This window comes from Eptatretus burgeri, chromosome 17 (genome assembly GCF_056783735.1).
Source record: "Eptatretus burgeri isolate ZD-2024b chromosome 17, Ebu_testis_v1, whole genome shotgun sequence".
NCBI classification, from domain to species: domain Eukaryota; kingdom Metazoa; phylum Chordata; class Myxini; order Myxiniformes; family Myxinidae; genus Eptatretus; species Eptatretus burgeri.
Window position 1 is genome coordinate 5,975,447 of NC_140977.1, and position 20,579 is coordinate 5,996,025.

Genomic DNA, 20,579 nt, shown 5'->3' on the forward strand with positions numbered 1-20,579 from the left:
CGTGGTACTCCATTGATAGGAGAGGTATACAAAGGAGAACCTTTTGTGACGGGCCCAAAAATTAGGTGGTTGGAGGCCACCTGAGATTACAGGATTTATCTTGGATATTCAAATGTTTTAAATAGGGGTTGGAAACCTCTCACGAAGAGTTGAAGGCTTTGCCATGCTAATAAGGGTTGGAGGCCTCTGAAGGGGGTGAGGGAGGGGGGGAGGACACCCTGCTCCCCAAGAGAAGGTTGGAGGCCCTGCTTGCTAAGAAGTTCAAGTCCCCAAGGGGAAGAACGGATAAGTGTTACGAATGTTTGTCGAGTTACCTCTTTGGATTTATGTTTGTTCATTGTGCTTGCTGGAAGTTTGCTTGCTGTAAAACTGTTGCATTGTTATTGTGTGGAGGTGTTATGGATTCGTGAATCCGATGTGATTGGAAATGTTAAGTTTTGTGTTGAGGACAGAAGTTTGGTGTTCCAACCTGGAGGGATTAAATTGAGCTGAAGAGCTAAAGCATGAAATTTATTGTCTTTTCAGCACAAGTTGAAAGGATAGAGCTCTTGTATGTTTGTATATTTATCTGATTTGTTCGATGAATAACATCGAATTTAACTTCTAAGGTAACACGTTTCTGATGTCTCTTAGCCAATCTAGAACACAGTATATTTTTTAATGAATGAAACAAAGTCCAAAAGTTCTTTTGGCGATTTTGGGATCTCCAGATTTAGTACTTTAGCAATATGTTCTGGTATCTTTATCAGTCTTGTAAGTTCTGAATATGTTCGAGAATAAAAGGTGTGGCTTTTAAAGCACCATAAGTGTGAGTTGAGGAGACACAAATCGGGTCATGGTATTAAAAAGGTGATGATGTATTTGTGAAATGATGTAATAGGGGTATTACTGCAAAGTTGCCTGTTTCAGAAGCCTGTTTCCAGGGATGGAGCAAAAAGAAACAGGACCTCGAGCTTTCATGTAACAATTTCAACGGTAACATTTATTATTCCACGACACCAGGAATCTTTTACAAGGACACGAGAGGAGCACACAAAATTATACAAAGTAATACATCTTAAAGCAATAGAAAAATATCCAAAAGTACACGCAATGAGTACACAAACAACAATTACTTGCTATAAAATATCCTTTTCACGTGTTTTACTTCATTTTACATCCTCATTCTCTCTTTCTTCAACCTCTCCACATATTCATAGTTGGACATCATGTGAATTAAAAAGAAAAACTTTGTTCACAGTTTCTTTAAAATATACGTTCAGTCGTTACAGTTAAAGTGAACCACGTGGTGGTTCCGTGAAATAGGTTTTTATACAAATGTATAAGAAAGCACAAATACAGATGCAAAAACAAAGAAGGGCTGTTTGGCCGATTGAACGGCGTGATCGCACGGAACGAGTTCTGCTGGTACTCCACGCATGCGAATGGTAGCGATTGAACAAGTAATCTGAAGGTCATCAGTTTAATCGGCGGTCACTTCTCATGATCCTGTCATAATCGTCTGTGGGGATGGCGTTGGATCTGAGTCTAAAAGGCATTTTAAAAAGACAGGTATTCTGAAATTAGTTTTCAATTCCGAACAAAAACAATTTCATTTCAGTCAGAACACCATTTGATACAAAACCCATGAGAACACAACTTAAACTTGGATAGATCCTTCCAAAACAGCCGTGTGTGCTCATTCACTTTGCTTCCAAAATAATATGAAGGTGATATTGCTTCCGAAATCCAGTTTAGCTAAAACCATTTCATGACTTCAAAAGCAGCATCATGAATCCTCTTTAACCCCTTAACCCTTGAAGGATCTGGGTTCGTATTCGAGCATGATGTGTTGTACGCTCTGAATGGGTGTGCTTTAGTCACATAATCTGACTTTTATCACTTTTATCATTCATTTGTGGCAAATGTGACCGCATCTTCCGTTGGAATGTCCGTATTCTGTTGAAGGAAAAGCAGATGTCATTTGGGAGTTTGATTCCTGGTTGTGGTGCGGTTTGGTTGGTGATGAGGGATTTCAGGAGCATATTGGTGTTTGACCATGTCTCTTTCAAGTGCTCTCATCTTGGTCTTCCATTTGGTCCACTTGGCGTCGATGCAGAATAGCTTCCAGGATTTCAGCCTGATTAGTGGGCATGTGATGTCATAGTTGATTGGGAAGTCAGCATTTTCCATCACCTTTGACTGTCGACTTCTCCATTGACTCACAACAATCCTCTGTTGACTCAAACCGGAAGCCATGGTGGTGTGCTCTGCAAGGCCGCAAGGTCCTCTGCATTGTCACATTCAGCTGAATGTCCAACAGTTTTACGTGCATGCTCCTGGTCCGGAGAGGGAGACCAGGAAACAGTATTCGACCATGGAGAAGACCAGCACGATCAAGGTTATGTGAACAGTGGCGGCATTTACTCACCAATTCATTCCCACAAACTTCTGCACAAGGTTAACCCATAGCTTTGTCTTTACCACGATGTTCTGAAGGTGACAATGGAATGTGAAGCTTCTATCAAGAGTTACATTTGAGGAACTTCTCATGTTGCACTTGGACAGCACAAAAGTTGACAGTGAGCATCTGGTCAGAAGCTGATGTTAAAGTGGGATGATGTTCTGGTGTTTTTTTTTTTCAGGTTTGGGAGGAGTCACCAGTTATTGAAGGACTGTTTGGGCTCATTTATGTCCTTTGTAAGGTTGTCTTGGAACTTTTTTGTGCAGGTTTGAGTGACTAGTGCTAGATTGTCTGAGAACCAAAATTTTATGATGAAGGACAGAAGGTCGCATATATATATATATATATATATATATATATATATATATATATATATATATATATATATATATATATATATATATATATATATATATATCGTGGCGGCCCCGGCGTCGCAGAGGAACCATGAGGGAGGGGCTATTCCTGGTTCCTCTCCAGACTCACCGGGAATCGCAGGCCATCGCACATGAATAACTTTGTGTCATGTTGGGTCGCTAACCAACTGCGAATGCCAATAACTTGACCACGTGACCCAAGGTCCTCCGTCTGACAACTGTTTACCGATGAACGCGTGATCTCCTTATCGGGGAATCGCGCCGTCGATTCGTACTTGCGTCACTTAAGTTACTTACCATAACAGGTGTAGCCGAGCGGAGCTGCCATGTACGCACCGGCTATTTAATAGATTTGGGGGAAGAACGTCGGACGGAGGGTGCGGGCCATTCAAGACCAATGGAGGAAAAGACAAAAACGAGCTGGGTTCATTTCTAACAGGCACATTGATTGAAACAAGAGTGAGGAAAATTATGTGGCACAGTAAGGGATTGATTGCTTGGAAATGCACAGTAGGGAAAGCAAGGAATTTGTGGGGTGTAGCAAAAGACAAACAATATTTACAAAAGAAGAAGAAGACACAATGCAGAGTTATCCGGAACATTCTTATAGTCTAAACTTATGCTACGATAGACGCCATCACATACACACAAACTCAAGGGAAATTAGAGATAGCCCAGAGAGATAGAAGCAGTTGAGGATTAGTGACCTCTCAATACTTGCTACGGCCAGCAGATCTGCGCAACTCAAAACGCTTCGGATAGGGGAGGACGGAAAAATACTGAGGGTGTCTGGGGTGCGTGAATAAAAGGTACACATGTAATGTAATGTGGGGTGCAGCGTGGTATAAGAGGAAGAATGTGAGGTGCAGGTCAGTATGGTTTACTCTTGAGTTCATTCTGAAAAAAAATGTTCTTGGTCAGGCTTGCCCGTGTCGATTGCTCTTTTGCATTCACAGTGGACGAGAGATAGATGGTAGAAAAAATATATGTAAGAGAAAAGACCCTATCGTAATGGTGTGAGAATCTGACGTGTAAGTGTCACTGCGGGATGCAAGCTGAGCGTCGATCGAATGAGAGCAGACCCCGCTCGCAGCTGTAACTCGTGATCCCACGCTTGGTCATGCTGACTCGCGGCGCCCCCCGCTCAGCTCCAACGCTTGTCCTCCTTGCGCTGCCCGTTTCCCCTGTGAGGTCCGATGTCTGGCGAGCTCTGGCGTCTTCTGCTCCCAGGTCGTTCTCTTCAGCTCTGTCCCCAGTGATTCTGCCTAAAATGAGATGCATTTGCTCTTTTTATGAGCCCCAGGTGAGGATAGGAGCCAAAAGTTGGATCAAACTCGGTTATTGGTGAAATAAAGCTTTCCCATTGTTCCATAGCAGTCATAGCCAGGCCCCGAAACTGAAATATGGCTCAGTCACTCGCCGACAAGGCCACACAAAGGAGCTCCGAATTTAACATGGGGTCGTGGTTTTTGGAGCCACTCTCTGGCCCTGAACATGTGCTGGCCTCCCTTTAAACATGGGATTTTAGGAAATCCCTGCGCTATTCATATGTCCTCCAACGAACTCCGGCGAAAGTTCGCACTTCGAGTTATGCCTTGAAATAACCCGACCGTTGTCACCTCAATGTCCCTTGAGGCTGCGATGAATGTTTAATGAACATGTGGCCATTGCCGCAGTTGTCGAGAAGAGATTGTAATGTGGCGTTTGTGGCGAAGAGGTGGAAATTCCTTGTGACGATGTCGTCAATAACTAAAAATATGTGCGAGTTGTTGCGGGTATTTTTGGAAGTTGTATGACGTGGTTGTGGTGAGCATGGTACAGCATGGTTTGGGATGGGATCGGGGTGAGAGAGGCAGAGGTGTGAGAGAGGGAGAGAAGAGAGAGAGGGGTAGTGGGAGAGAGGGAAGGGAAGAAACAGACGTGCACTCACGCTAGCTGGGTCAATGTTGTGTTCTTCTTCAAGGCAGAGATCAGGGCCTTTGCACCAATTGAACTGATGTTGTTGTTGTTCAACCTTGGGGCAAACGATCAGAAAAGTGAACAGCTGACCTTCGAAACCAGGTAGTTATTAGGTTAAAACATTCATGCCAAATAAACTAATCTGCGAGATTCCACGGAACATTTTGATGAGCAGGCTGTTGTGGCCCGATTCTAAATCGCTTCCTCTGTTGAGTGTTGTTTTGTCAGCACCCTGAAATGGAGTGGAAACCCGTCCATGTTATTTTCTCCACAATGAAAATATTCACCGACCCCAGGTGTCCCAGAGGGCTATCAGATCAATTAATGGTTATTATCGTTAACAATGACGTGTTACAAAAACATTCTCACCAAAGCTCCCAGAGTCCGGTGTTGTTTTCGAGTGCGTCTGCAAGAACTTGTGCATCTTCATCTTGCAAGTTGTTCTCGCAAAGCCTACAGGAACAAAGGCACAAGAACAATAACGTGTTAATAACGAGTAGGATACCAATTAGAAGTGCAAGCACCGAGGTCGTGGGGTCTAGTTTGGCTAAAATGGTAACAGTGATTTGGATTGTAGTGTTCTGGAAGCCAAGTTGGTCTCAGGGGGACTAGAACGGCACTCGGTAGGACGCATATCTACAGCAGGCTGAACTTTTTTTGTGTAAATAGTCGAGGCTCATGGAAGAGCTCACGCTAGTACAATGAATGGATCAGGATGCAACACGGCATAAGGAACAGCAGAGAGAAAAGGGAGGGGGGGGACACCAACAGCAGAGCAGAAGGTCTAAATGGGGGAGAGGGGGACAAACAATGGGTCTTCGGGCTAGGAATGGGGGGCAGGAGAGGATGCATGGGGTGGACAAGATAGATACAGAAGGAAACTCTCAGGAAGGAAAAATGGAAATTTGGAAGGAGGAGGGATTGGGGTGGGGTTAACGAGGGGAGAAAAGATCATGATTTTGGTCAACGTTTTGTATCCCACCGAAAGGCCGAATCGGGATCCGGACCTGAACCAAAAGATAATTGATTTGCTCTTGTCACCGACCCAAATTCATCCACCAAGTTTTGTCAGAACCCATCCATAACCTTTTGAGAGATCATGCTATATCTCGTTTTGGAACCTATCTCTCAATGGTGAAGAATCACTTGAAAAGTTTTTCAAGTCTTATATCTTGATCCGGATTGGGATCTTCACCAAAATTGAATCAACTTGTCCTTGTCAAACACCCAACCTGTCCACCAAATTTCGTCCGAATCCACGCTCAAATTTTTGAGATATCCTAATCACAGACAAACAAGAAAAAGACATCGTGCAGAGCACAGCACTTGCAAAATCCACCCCACTCTCTATAAATTGTTATGGATACATCAAATTGTCCATTTCAATAACATTAAAATTGACAATCTTAATCAAAGCACAGGTCAATCGGATGAAAGACAAAGCATGGAGAGGGCAGAGGGCTCAAGTCCAGAAATGAGGCGGCAGAAGACAGAGAGACCACCAACCTGTCGCAATGGTGAAGTGATTGGCCCATAGTCTTAGCTTCATTGCGAAAGATTCCAATGATCTTGAAAGCCTTGGTTTGCACGGCATCAAGCTGAGCAAGATGTGAGGCCGGGGAGCCGGCTGAGAGGGGAGAGCAGTACTCCATCAAGCTGTGGATGAAAGCCTTGTCGGTGGATAGGAGCTCAGGTGTGCCAAGGAAGGACTGTGTACGATGGAGGATGCCCAGCTGACGTCTGCCTTTGGAGGCCAACTTTGAAATGTGGCTTATCCAAAGGAGATCGTGGTTGAGAGTGAGACCCAAGAGTTTGAGTGACCGAACCTATTTGAGATAGTTATTGATAAAGTAGATGGGAGGGCTTGCGGAACAGCCCTTTCGGAGAGAGAAAGAGAAAGAGAAAGAGAAAGAGAAAGAGAAAGAGAAAGAGAAAGAGAAAGAGAAAGAGAGAGAGAGAGAGAGAGAGAGAGAGAGAGAGAGAGAGAGAGAGAGAGAGAGAGAGAGAGAGAGAGAGAGAGAGAGAGAGAGAGAGAGAGAGAGACAGACACAGAGAGAGAGAGAGAGAGAGAGAGAGAGAGAGAGAGAGAGAGAGAGAGAGAGAGAGAGAGAGAGAGAGAGAGAGAGAGAGAGAGAGAGAGAGAGAGAGAGAGAGAGAGAGAGAGAGAGAGAGAGAGAGAGAGAGAGAGAGAGAGAGAGAGAGAGAGAGAGAGAGAGAGAGAGAGAGAGAGAGAGAGAGAGAGAGAGAGAGAGAGAGAGAGAGAGAGAGAGAGAGAGAGAGAGAGAGAGAGAGAGAGAGAGGGAGAGAGACAGAGAGAGAGAGAGAGAGACAGACACAGTGAGACACAGTGAGACACAGAGTGTGTGGGATTTGTCAGAAGTTTCTTCTCAACACAAGATTCGTATTTCCCCAGCGTTTTGATCCCGCCATCTCTCAGGACCTCGGTAACGACTTCTCCACATGCGGCCTGTTCGATAGCTTGATTGGAGACTCACTTCCAGATTCACTGCACGATTCACCCATAAGCCGGATCATGGCGAAGGCAGCACAGTGTCATTCCGGTCTTCCCTTCCCTTTGTCTTCCCAGCCCACAAATTATTTGAGCAGTCCGTCTGACAAGAAGATCTGCCTCTCCCTCCCAGTAACCCCTCCACTTCACACCCGCACCTCTCCTGTCCTGACAAGCAATCACGACCTACATCTTGGTGAGTACTCCTGTCACTGTTCATTTAACCGTCCATTTATGTATTTCATGATTTGTTTAATATTTGTCCAATGTGTAGTTCAGTGATGTTAAACTTATGTTTGGGTGACCGAAAATGTGCCCTGGGAATACATCATCCCCCCATTGGAAAACGACGTCAATGGAAATATCTCGTCTGCTTAACATCGCACTTTGAACACATCCATGATGTTAAATGGAAACTTGCTGTAGTGTAGGGTATTTAAAATTAACAATCATTCACTTCCAGAAGAAAAAAAAACAAAAAAAGTATGAACTTGTACGCCAAAAACTACAGGCTATCTGTAATGATTTCCACAACTGTGTTGGTGCTTAAAGTTTTCCTTGTTCGGTAGCTTGCATCAGCACTTGTGGTACATGGAGGGAGTTGGGGCGTACGTGGCATCTCTGAAAATGACATGTTCTGCTGGTATCAAATTTCATTTGAGCTGCTTTCTTGCCTCCTTTGAATTTGAATCTAAGGTTGAAAATTTGAGTGTCAGTCCTTAAATCACATGATTTTATCTCGTTTCCTTGACCAGAATCCCAGTTTAATAAAAATAGTGATTCAATGGGAGACGTGAAGGAAACCTGTTGTCTGAATTTGGACTTTTTCTTTTTTTAACGCAAGACTCTCAAACCTGAGCCGCTTACACAAACAAATGACCTTACATAAGTGAAGACAGATGTGCTGGAGATATTGTTGCGGGGCCGGGACGTCGGCCGCGGCACGTCCGCCCGATGGAGCCGAAAGTCAGCTCGACCGATCGCCTGGAATTCAGATCGTCGCCCCGGATAAGTCCGGAGTCGACGGGTCCTCTATCCGACCGAAATTCGCCAATGGATAGACCACGTGGGGTAGGGTCGATTTCCAATTTCAATTTACCGAAATACCCACGTGGTCCAACTACCGGGGAATTTCACCCTCGACGGAACTCGTACGAAAACGAGCCGCTTAGCACGCTCATTCCGTGTGCGATGCCGAGCGGTTGAATCGTCAAGAACCGTCGGTCCAAATGTCCCCTTAGGGCCGTAACAGCTTTAACTACTTCTCAATCACGTGTCATGTCGAGCCAATGTAAGAAACACAAAACGAGCTGATACATTTAACAATCGGGGTTTATTTATGCAGTAATGAGGGGACGAGGGAACACAGAAGAGCAGAATAAAACCGAATAAAGCAAGGCAATGATATACAGCGAGAAAGCACTTATACAGTTCACTACTTACGGACGGGCCCACGGACACACACGCACACACACCCAAAGATGTCCGGACCAATTGGTCTTTATTGAGACCCAGCTCGGACCTGCCCTCCTCGTGCGGGTCTTCAAGTCGAGTCGACCCGGGCCCCAGCAAGAGGCGAGCCGAATCCAGGCACCGACGAGTGACCCCTTTCCGTTTTGCCGGGGGAGACGGTATCTCTCGAGCGCTCGATCGTGCGGCGGAGGAGGAGGAAGAAGATGACGGTGACAACCAAGCCCAGGCAGACAGACTCCAGAGACTCCCGGGACTCCCCTTGCGAGGATCCTCTGCTCCTTTTATCCTCCCCGGCACACTCGCTTTTTGCAGACATTCGTTTCGCCACCACAGGGCGTGGCTCAGCCCCTCCCCCACTTGGCGCTTTTTCCAATCGAAACGGTGGGTGGGGGCTTAACCTTTCCCCTACTAAGCGCGTGGGGGACGCTGGGAGCTGAGGGCTTTTGCTGTTCTGCAGCGTGTCCGCAACCAACGGGCATTTTGCGGCTGACGTGGAAGATGAGGTTTTCCTCAAATAAATCGCAGCACATTCACATTGATTTACCCATTAAACAAGGGAAGGGGACCTATCTATAAAACACGCACTTACCGAGATAACTGAGCTAAAGGACATGAATGTTGAGTGTGATAGTTTTCCAAATCCGCAACAATATATCCTACCAGAGGTGGCGTAGGCCGGTATTCGTGTGCAGCATGCTGGCAAGGCGGCACACTCCAAGATGGCTAACTCCATTGCTCACCAGACTGGCAACAACAAAGACAAAAAAACCTTCACAACAACAGCCAACAAAATATCTCAGTTTCTGTCACAGGATATGCCACTGAGAGAGTGTGGTGACAAGTCATGTTAGGGACGGCAAAACAGTTTGCTGGTACTCCTTCCTTCGACACTCCAGAAAGGATTAATGACTCGTGCTGGAGCAAAGCATCAGCAGCAGAGATGTGTCATACCTGAATGATCCAATCCATTGCAATCAAAGACCAGGTATAATAACAGGATATGCCTGTGAAAGATACGATGGGCCAAATTACCTCTTCCCATGTTTATATTTCTTGTTCTTCTTCTCCTCAATTTTTATTTATGGGTGACGTCCGACGGCACCACGCTTCTGCCCTGCCTCAACCACGATACTCCTCCACTTCCCCCTGTCCGAAGCCAACTCTCTCCACTCTCCAACCACCCCAACCTTATTTTGTATCCCTCCTCACACAATCTTCCCATCTCAACCATGATCTACCTCTTTTCCTATCTTGCTCCCTTAACCTATCTGCTGTCTTTGCCATTCTCTCTACCTCCTCCCGCACAAAGTCCCACACCTACTTCAGCTGACTTTTTATCAATCGATCCCTTTACCCTCCTCCACACATTCACACTCGCATGAATCCTCCTCCACACCTCTACTTATGACTCTCACCATACCTGGTCACTGTTCGCCCCTGATAATTAAACCAATTTCCCTGTCTGATCTCCTTCCCCTCCAACCTGATATTGATTTATTTTCTCTGCTGCCCGACCCACATCACCCCGATCTTTTCCAGGTCCACAAATGCCAATGCCATCTCATCTTGCACCTCCAACCTCTTCTCCACCAGCTGTCTCAGTATGAACATCCCATCTGTCATCCCCTACCCTTTCTAAACCCCTGCTGCTCTTCTCCGATCACCATCTCCAGCTTATTCATTATCCTCTGACTCAATCAGTCAACTTCCCGACCCGGATCTCAACCAACGGTACTCCATCTCTTCTGGATCTGATTTTGACCAATTTCCCTGAAGATATCTGCTCCAATCAGTTCTTCTGACCACATGCTTGTCAAAGTAGACATCTCTCTGGCTGTTATTAGAGAACCATCTCAGCACCGTTGAGTCTGGCATTTAACTCAGTCTGACTGGCAGGGACTTCAAGCAGCCATCAAACTTCTAGACTGGTCTCCTATCGCTACTTTCTCCAACATCAACTCGTTTTGGGGATTCTTTCAAAGAAACTTGCTCTCTCTCTCTCATGCACGGATTTATCCCCTCTCATCTTCAGTTGTCCAACCCTTCCTCCCGTCCATGGTTCACTGAAGCCTGTGGCGAGGCAGTTGTCCTGCACTTCCACCACCTAATAATCTTCCAATCCCTGCTCCTACCCTCCCTCCTTTTCTCCATCCGTACCACAAACACCACAGGCTTGTGCTGGGTGGTAACATGATCTCCTGCCACTGCCTTACAATCCTTAACCCTCTACAACTGGCACTTCCTTACCACCACCAAATCTAGTTCTGTTCTATTCTGTCCACTCCGAGAGGTAATCTTGTGGCTTTCCCACTTTTGAAAGGATGAACCAGCTGTGGTCATCCCATTCCTCACCACCAGCTCTTTGACCCTCTCTATTACACGTTCCCCAACCAAATTTACCAAAACATTCCTCTTCACCCGGCTCCGCCACTCCCACATGCGCATTAAAGTCCCCTACAAGGAACAGCATCATGCCCAGCTCCACCATTCCCATCATCCTCTCCAGTGCACATCGGAATTCCTGCTTCTCCACCCCAGTCCTTCCTGTTTGTAGCCCAAATATCAACATAACACAAACCATTTGCCTCTGTACCACCAACCATGTGAAAACTATCCATCCCTCCAATCTTTCCACTCTGACCACCTGCTTGCTGATCTCTTCTGACATGATTATTCCCACGCCATCACTCCTTCTATCCCCACCCGCATGGAATAACTTGTATCTTCTCACCAACCTTCTTGCTCTGTCTCCTTTCCATCTGGTCTCCTGCAAACACAACAATTCCAACCTCCTTCTCCACATCACCTTCACCACCTCGACTCCTCCCCCTCCACCCCCCATTCATCCCACATTTAAACTACTCAGCCGAATCTCACTTCTGAAGCCAAGCAGAGCTCGTACCATTTTGATCTGTTAGGGACGCTCTGGTTATCGATCAGCAGCGCTGCCCAGGCTGACCTGCTGGACTCACTACCCCAACCTGTTATCATAATCTTGTGCATGCACACATGCACACATGCGCACACACACACACACACACACACACACACACACACACACACACACACACACACACACACACACACACACACACACACACACACCACTCTTTCTCCACTCGCTCCCCCCCATTGTACACCCCTTGGCTCTCCCTCCACACTACACTTGACTCCTCACCCCTACCCTTGAGGCACTCATCCCGACCCCCATCCCACTCACTCCCTCTCCTCTTCCTCCCCCACTTCTCCCCTTCCTTATGTTCTGCTCTCCTGTATACATTAAATTTGTACTTATTCAGCTTACACCAAATAAATGCTTTTCACAAGTCAATCAATCCTCTCACACAACTCACAAAATCACAAAAATCCCAGTTCAAAGGTCACTCGGTTCGATCTGCACCATAAGCGGAACCAAGCCCGCGAGCAGAAATACCAGCAGCAGCACGACCCACCGATCCTCTCCACCACACTGCGGGCCAAATCAAGCTCACGAGCACAAATAACAGCAGCAGCAGCAGCAGCAGCACGACCCACAGATCCTCTCCACTGCACCACAGGTCGAATGAAGACCACAATCACACATAGCAGCAGCAGCAGCAGCACGACCCGCATCAAGCTCACAAGCGCAAAATATCAGGAGCAGCATAACCCACCGATCTTCTCCACGCACCGTGGACGGAATCAAGCCCATGACCACAAATAACAGAAGGCAGCAACAGTACCACCCACAGATCCTCTCCACTGCACCACGGGCTGAATGAAACCCACAATCACACATTACAGCAGCAGCAGCAGTAGCAGCAGCAGCATAACCCGCCGATCTTCTCCACCGCATATTTCTACCCTATTGTTATTACCTTAAATACTCCAGGGTGTTATTCTCCTCCAACACCTCTGCAAATGCAATCGCTCCTTCATCCCCGATACTGTTTCCCCACAGCCTGCTGAACACAATTTGCATCAACTCTCCGATAGCACCGGGTCGGCTAAATGGAAAATGAAACACGGTGACGAGTTATTATAGCATCGAAACAAAGCGAGCCAATTGCTTACCCTATCTCTTTCAAAAGAGTGTTGTGCTTCAAAGCCTTTGCAATGATGGCTCCCCCACATGATGTGAAGTTATTTCCACCAATCCTAGAAGAAGAAGAAAAACAAAATAAATGAAATCCTCCAAGGCCCCAACGATATGAATGTTACTGATGCATAAAAATAGACCTTGGCGCACGCACGCACGCACGCACGCACACGCGCACACACTGAGATAGCATCGAATCAAGTACTTCAGTGGGCAAGAATGAAACGTTTTAACTTTTTGTTAAACACTGAATCAAGACTCATCATGAAGGTGATGCGAAAATCATGTTCTGGACCAAGACATCATGAGATATCAATGTACCTTCACTTCAGTACTCGGTTTCTGTCTTCATTACAAGAAAATGAGGAAGCAATTCAGAGTATATGGAATTTGATCGTTGGTTCCTCACGATTCCAATAAAAATGCTGACGGGGGAAGCAGAGCGAGTGAGCAGAGCGAGCCGACACACTCTTTGGAGGAGTTTCTGCTCCACACTGACGAGGGCCAACAAGCCTGGAACACGTGTCTGTGGAGGTTCCCTCTCTGGAGTGGACTGGTCTCCATCATCATCATCATCATCATCATCATCATCATCATCATCATCATCATCATTGTTTTACGGTCATTTCCATGTCTGCAAGTGTAAGGCGGTCTACAAGATGGAGATTTAATTTCTCGTCCCGGTGTTGGCTGCAGTACAATCCTATAGAGATGTAGGGCACTGTAGCTCTGCTAACCTCATGCCTAATATGCGGAGCCTGCAGCTGTTCAGCTAGAAGGGCCTTTTTGAAATTTCACTTGTTCCTCGGTTGGCCCCAGAATTGTTTTGCGAACCACAGATGGGTTCATGTGTGGCAGGCATTTCCTGTTGGTCAGGATGCATGTAGCAATAGCTGGTGTGGTACTTGTTTCCTGGTACCTGCTATAATAATGGGGTCTGATATTGATGTTGTTGTGGAGCGGTCCAGGTTAAACCCCCGACCCCGAATTGTGGTAACGGGTGGTCAACAAAGCCAGGCCGGAGAGCCGAGCAGTTTTTCATTATTAGGAGGCGGACACGTTGATCCTCGGAGATTATAACGCGTGCGGGAGGGAAAAGGCGCAGCCCTGGAAGAGCGACGGAGGCACAGATGTATGCACAGGGGGGTTTATACTTGAACCCCACAAAAAATACACAGACACAGCAACTTAAAATATACAGGGGAATTTAATAACAATAGAAATATTTACAAGGAACAATAATGAGAATATAATAATACTTGAGGTAAATTAACCCTAAAGTCTAAATCGAGGTGCCTATACCCGAAGACTTAAATACGGACAAGGGGAAATAAAATAAAAGAAAATCCTTCCTTTATTCTGGAACTTAGCTTGTCCAGAGATGGTCTTTATGGAACTTCGAATCGAGGCGTTTCGTCCTGCACATGGAGAGGCGCGCAAAATGGCACCAAGTCGCTCTCTCACAGCGGGACAAACGTACGTTAGGCAATTAATGAGCGGTATTCAACACCAAGGCTCAGAGATCCCATGCAGCTTAGAATGGTGCCATCCCTTTCGGTGACAGACATGAGGCTTTGAGGCCCATCTCGTACAACCAGCCAAGAGTCGATGGCCAGTGTCTTGCTTCACCACGTGAGCCAAATCATCTCAGCACGAATCCTAGAATCGTGCCGTCTTCTTCATGTGTCGAAGGAAAACCATCCATAAAGCCCTGTTCTTACAGGACATCTCCGAGCTACATTCTCTCTCGAACGCGTGCGCCCTTCACTCCGCACTCGTGCATTCCTCCTTGCTACGAGCTGCTTCCCCGTCCTCTCTGATCGCCTGCCTCCTACACCCTCCTCTTCTTCTTGCCACTAACATCACGCTCATCAATCATAAGCCTCGGGGGCATGACTTTGCCTGCCGTCACCCTTGGAAGCGGGGCTTCTTCCTACTTGGTCATGCAACTCAATTGTAGTGGTCCATTGCTGGTTTGCAATACAAAAAACATGTGGAAAAGTCACAGGGGGGCAATCACATACTGGGGAACTTGGCCGTAATCCCTATCTAATTAACACCACACCACGTCCCGTGTTGTGACACGTAACACTTAAGCTCACAGTTTCCCTACCCAATTACATCGAGATGTCTCCTACACGTTCACCGACCAAACAACTCTATTCAATCCTAACTTTCCGATGAAATTCCTCCATCTACCCCCACAACCGTAACAATATCAACATGTGTGTGTATATATATATATATATATATATATATATATATATATATATATATATATATATATATATATATATATATATATATATGTCTATACAGTATATTGTTGTGGATTTCCGCCACCCCGGCGTGCAGGCAATCGCTTTTATCCCGATTGCAGCCGCGCTCGCCCACTGAACGTAGCAATCCAGTCGTAGCTTCCGGATCAACGCCAAAATCCAGCTACAGGTGTGTTTTTAATCACACCACAACCTTGTCAATGCTCTGCCCACGCTACAAGGTCAATCGCCGAATTGTCGATTTACCTAATTATTCGCGTGGGCAGACTACCGAGAGGTTGTACCTCAACGGGACCTGTACGGAAACGAGCCGCTTTAAGCAGCTTGTTCCGTTTGCGATTGCCGAGCGGGTTATTATCGCCAAGCCCCGTCGGACCCGATTATCTTATCGGATATTAAAAACCAGCTATTATTCCGAACACAATTATGGCAGTTCAATGGAGGAAGGGACACAATGAGCAGGTGAATATTCAACAAAAGAGGACATTTATTTTACACATGCACGCATGCAGTCAATGAAGCAATGGGGGGGGGGGGTGATGGGGACAAGACACGAGCAAACAAAGACCTACAGCCATTGTCTATCTATTATGTAATGTACAGGCACTTAACAGTTCTACTTATCGGACAAGGCGCCACAGATTTCCATGCAACAAAAACCCCAGAAAAGAAAGAAAGAGAACAGGGCCCGTAGGCCTTTAATGTTCTGCGGAGCTGTGAAGACCGAAGGAGCTCCGCGTGACCGTGCAGGTTACCTGCCACCCTCGTGGTGACTCGCTGGGCGACCCTCGATCTTTCGTCGTCAACACGGCTGGTGTAATGGCGACTCGGTTGGTCCAGGCCTTGCCGTCCGGCCAGGTCGATCGGGCCATGCTCTTTTAGAGTTGATGCTCTCTTAAGAGCCCGCTCACTCCTCAGCGTCGCTCGGACCGTCCCGGGGCCCGATCACCTCGGACTGTTATGTCGCTGGCTGGCGACTTCTCTCCAGCTGCCTCCACCGACCCACGATTCTGCACGGCACTGCAGGCTTGGCTGGACTCCAGGCTCCAAACTCCGAACTGCAGACTCCAGAGCTCCACTTGTCTTCAACTCTCCGGAATCCAACACTCAACCTGTCTCTCAGGGTTTCGGCCCGGCCTTTTATTGGGTTCTGGGGTGGCGTTTGGTCTTTTACCTTCGACCTTTCACCCCCCGCTGGCTCCGCCCCTTTTGTCATTCTGATCCGATCTCGCCATCAAAGGTGGACAAAGCGGACGTGGTTGAAATCACCGGCTCTCGCCCCAACGGCGGAGATGCCGTTCGTCTGTGGATGCCGTTGCTGGTGAAAATATGGCGGCGTTTGTGGAGATGAAGGTGAGGAGATGTTGTTCGTTGTGGCGAAGGTGGTGAGGAGATGTTGGCGGTTGTTGGTTAAGGTGGTGAGGAGATGTTGGTGGTTGTGGCGGAGGTGGTGAGGAGATGTTGGCGGTTGTGGTGGAAATGTTGGCGGTTGTGGCGGAGGTGGTGAGGAGATGTTGGCGGTTGTGGCGGAGGTGGTGAGATGTTGGTGGTTGTGGCAGAGGTGGTGAGATGTTTAAAATAACGATAGGAAAGAATAACACTACCTCAAAGGTTCACAGCCTGAGGAGATGTTGGTGGTTGTGGCGGAGGTGGTGAGATGTTTAAAATAACGATAGGAAAGAATAACACTCCCTCAAAGGTTCACAGCCCGGTTACACGAATAAATCCCTTTCGACATCGGTGGGGAAATCTAATCTGGACACACACTTATCAACATAACTGATCTTTGGGGAACCTGAATGGTGTTCTGTGAATTTCCACAACCGTAACAACATATATATTGCTTCACCACCAGCTCGTGCACACATGTGCAAATGGTGCCGTCACTTCTCTCGTGGCAGAGCAGACGTACGCCAGGCAATCCGCAAAGCAGCTTTCCACACGAAGGCTCAAAATGTGCCAGCCTTCCTCTTTCGAAAGATGCCACCTGTCTCGTGCGTTCCTCACACCAACATCGTGTGTGTGCTCTGCCGATCTCCCATTCTATCAAGACGGAAGCCTTTCGTCCAGGAACCAAGCAACTCTTTCTGCTTTCTACTCGTCCACGGACCGAGCAACTCCACCCAATGCTAAATTCCCCATTAAATTCTTCCACCTTCCCCCACAACCGTAACAATATATGCACTCGCATAACATTTTCTCTGTGATATCTCATATCTCTCGTGTCTCTGTCTCTGTCTCTCTCGCTCAATGTGTCCAGGCATTGTTTATATCTGGACAGTGTGTGTCTCTGGACATGTCTGGATGGTGTTCATGTCTAGACGGGAGTTTGTCTCCGGACATGTCTGGTACATGCTTGGGAGCCTCATTGGTATGCATTGCTGTCTGCGCTGTCACTGATGATTCGCCAATAAGCGATGAAACCAGTCTGGTAGTTGAGGGGGTGTGTCGCATTGGGATAGCATTGAAGGGGTGTGTAGCATTGGGATAGCCTTGAGGGGGTGTGTAGCATTGGGATAGCATTGAGGGGGTGTGCAGCCACAAAAAAGGCATATAACTCAAATTTACGTGAATATCGATATTTGTCGATCACCGCATGCACTGTTCGGACACAAGAACTCTTAAATGAAGTATCATTCAGCATTATACGTGCTGTGGTTGCAACGTTTACCCCGTTCAGACACAATCGTGCGACTTCCATTTATATAGGAATATAGATTGCATTTCTGTCAGGTGTGTTCTGGGCTAATGTGTTGTCCCATCTGACTTCCATCTTGACTGACTCACTCTCTCAATATTTTCCCATGATACACCATCCACTCCATGCACAATGAATTCACCCATTTAGTGCCCTCCCTTATTCTTGACGAACCACTCCACGCGTCTGTCATACTTTTAAGTTAAAGCACATGCTATTGACTGTATGCACATTCATACAATATTTGCATATACGAGTAGTACTACCAAGCTTCGACATGATCATTGTATTGGGGTGGTGGGGGGCGGCAACGGGGGTGGAAGGGGTTCTGTAATGTACCGATGGACTTTGTCTTGCGTGCATTTTGCTTTGGTTTAACCAATCAGTATGTTGTTGCAAGAATGCAATAAGGGTGAAAGGGAGTAACATAGCGTAGTTATTCAATTATTTAATGTTCAGCATAAAGCGTACGGTATTTGAGTATGAGGCTTCACATTTCGTGATATGTCTAGACCAGTCAATGAGCATGCGAGGGGGGGGGGGTATGCAAAGCCCCATAAAAAGAGCGAACAAGTCTCTTAGTAGGCCGGTTGGGGGTCTTCTTCTTGCTCGGTACATGGTCACTCGCTGGAGAGTTCCTCTGCACGGTGCTTCTGGGTCCCGCCGAAGGCTCACTGACAACCCAACCCTCGCTGAGCAGCCAGTGTTCTTGAGGCGATGGGAACAGAATAGGTGGAGCGTGTGCCTCGACCTGAGAGGCCATATCCATGCAAGCATCAGCGGGAGAAGGTCCCATCTTTCAGTCTTGTCTATTCTCTGTAAAAATAACTGTGGTATGAGTGGGCAGGTTCATGGTTAAGCTGGCGTGGTTTTATGGGCGTGGGAATTATTATTAAATTTAATTGTGAATACTACCTGTACATTCGTGCTCTGTTTCGAACCATCTTCCCACCCCCCCCCCACCCCACCCCAAACACCCTGCATTTTCAACAGACGTATAGAAGAATTTGTCTCTGGCTGGTTCTGTTTGTTCTGGTGGCCTCATCTGGTGGTTGATTGAAATCCGGTTAAAGGTAAATAGATTGCAGTTAACGCTGCAAGACACTCTTGCGTCACATAACTCGTTTGCTCGGCCGATGATTAAGATCAGTCACGTGATCGCCCATCGGCACGGCACTCGTTCAATTTAAGGATTTCAATCTGTATGGTAACTTGGCTTTGGACACGAGCATCCGGCAGGAAGTCCTTGAAACAGGTGACTGTCACGGTCGTTTTAACACGACTCGTCGGATTCAAATCGGGAAACCGTAACGGTTTGGCGGCTGCAATATATTTGCTTTACCCCATTTCCTTTGCACCATAAAATGCACCACACAATGTGGTGAAATGATCTTTGCAGTGGATAAAGGTTTCATGAATCACAAGCCAAGTCTTCCCAACTAAGTGGCACTGATTTGGCTCCAAACCCCAGACTTACTTTAGAACTTCAAGCGTGTTGCTCCGTGACACGAGGTGGGCAATGTCCTCAGCCACTGAATCTGTGAGCTTGTTCTTGAAGAGTCTGCAGTCACACGCGAAAGGTGACATCGTACGAGGCACTCGATCTCATGAACGCAGCCCTCAAGCATCGCTATGCTTACCAATGAGGTTTTGAAACTTAAGTACTTCCATGTGTGCATGCCATATATTTGTAGCATAGATCAACACTTGAGAATTAATCTGAGGCATCAGAACAAAACAGCTTGAATAATAAGCACAGACTTTTGCGATTTTAAACACCACGCGAAGGCCACCGTGGGATCGAACGTCCACCAACTCATGCTGACAGACGGGACGCCCATCCAAAGGACGGTACACATCGATGAATCACCCTGCCTGTGAAACACCGGGATGGCAGTTTATAACAGGCGAGATTCAAATCCAGGCTCGACAGCTTTGAGGTGAGTGTGGTTACTTCCGAGCCATCTTGCCGGTCTCAGGATGGTACAGAGGTAGTGCACTCACCTTTGAACCGTCTCGTCATAGTTTGATCCTCCGACCAGACAATAAACTGTCTGATTGGTGCTTCACAAAAGTTCGCAGTCTGTCAAATGGGTGTGAAGTGAGGATACAGCCTGCTGGCTGTTAGTTGTTTGATGTTAAATATCTTACAGCGTTTTTTGTTTTTTTTTCAAAGAATAGACCGACTCATCACCAACACCCGAAACAAATTACAAATTCCTGGCCAAACTTGCTCCATTCGTACGTCAGGCCTGTCTAACTTATTTGTGAAAGACTTGGACAAAATTTCCATGCTCTTCAAACCACTGACTTCCTACCTGGGGACCTGTTGTGAAGGATAAACAAGAAAAATACAAACACCCAAATGTTAGTCGAGTGTTGTTTCACACTCATCATATTTATTGGATATTCCATCAGTGAAACATCCTTCTCATCCAGTACGTGACAGTCCTCCACAAGATGGGTATACACGCTATCACTCATTAAGGATGTGACCCTGAACTGCAAGTCTCCAATTAATTTCAGGAAGTTTAAGCCCTTTCCTTAAAATGAAGTTAAAACAAAACATCATTTGTTTTCTTGTTCAAGCACTTCCACCACGGTTCACCTTTATATTCTGGGAATACATGATGTCATTCAGGGTGCAAGTGGCATCATCGGTAACAAGATATCCTGCCTTCTTAATCAGCTACCTCGCTGCTTATTGTGGCATAGAAGGAGGAATTAATTGAAAAAATAATTAAGATATGGAAATTAAACAAC

At 46.6% G+C, this 20,579-nt stretch overlaps 1 protein-coding gene and 1 long non-coding RNA gene across 16 annotated transcripts in view; one reads left to right on the forward strand and one right to left on the reverse strand.

Annotated features, from left to right (window-relative positions):
- Positions 1-7,476, forward strand: part of LOC147009169 (uncharacterized) — a 65,517-nt gene extending 58,041 nt beyond the window's left edge. Inside the window, exon 3 of the long non-coding RNA XR_015053001.1 lies at positions 7,367-7,476. This is a non-coding gene — a long non-coding RNA (uncharacterized LOC147009169). The remainder of the gene's footprint in view (positions 1-7,366) is intronic.
- LOC147009171 (nucleotide-binding oligomerization domain-containing protein 2-like) overlaps positions 955-20,579 on the reverse strand; it is a 60,263-nt gene continuing 40,638 nt past the window's right edge. For 6 of the 15 annotated variants that reach the window (XM_085862738.1, XM_085862740.1, XM_085862739.1 and 3 more), the window contains 7 exons: positions 19,294-19,377; positions 12,815-12,898; positions 12,619-12,705; positions 9,422-9,505; positions 5,149-5,232; positions 4,751-4,834; positions 955-1,527 (listed from right to left, as the gene is read on the reverse strand). In XM_085862738.1, the coding sequence (XP_085718864.1) occupies positions 1,458-1,527; positions 4,751-4,834; positions 5,149-5,232; positions 9,422-9,505; positions 12,619-12,705; positions 12,815-12,898; positions 19,294-19,377 (577 nt within the window). In that variant the 3' untranslated portion in view covers positions 955-1,457. Of the gene's footprint in view, positions 1,528-4,750; positions 5,233-9,421; positions 9,506-12,114; positions 12,308-12,414; positions 12,515-12,618; positions 12,706-12,814; positions 12,899-19,293; positions 19,378-20,579 lie in introns of all 15 variants that reach the window. The other 9 variants (XR_015052978.1, XR_015052980.1, XR_015052977.1 and 6 more) reach the window with 9 other exon arrangements.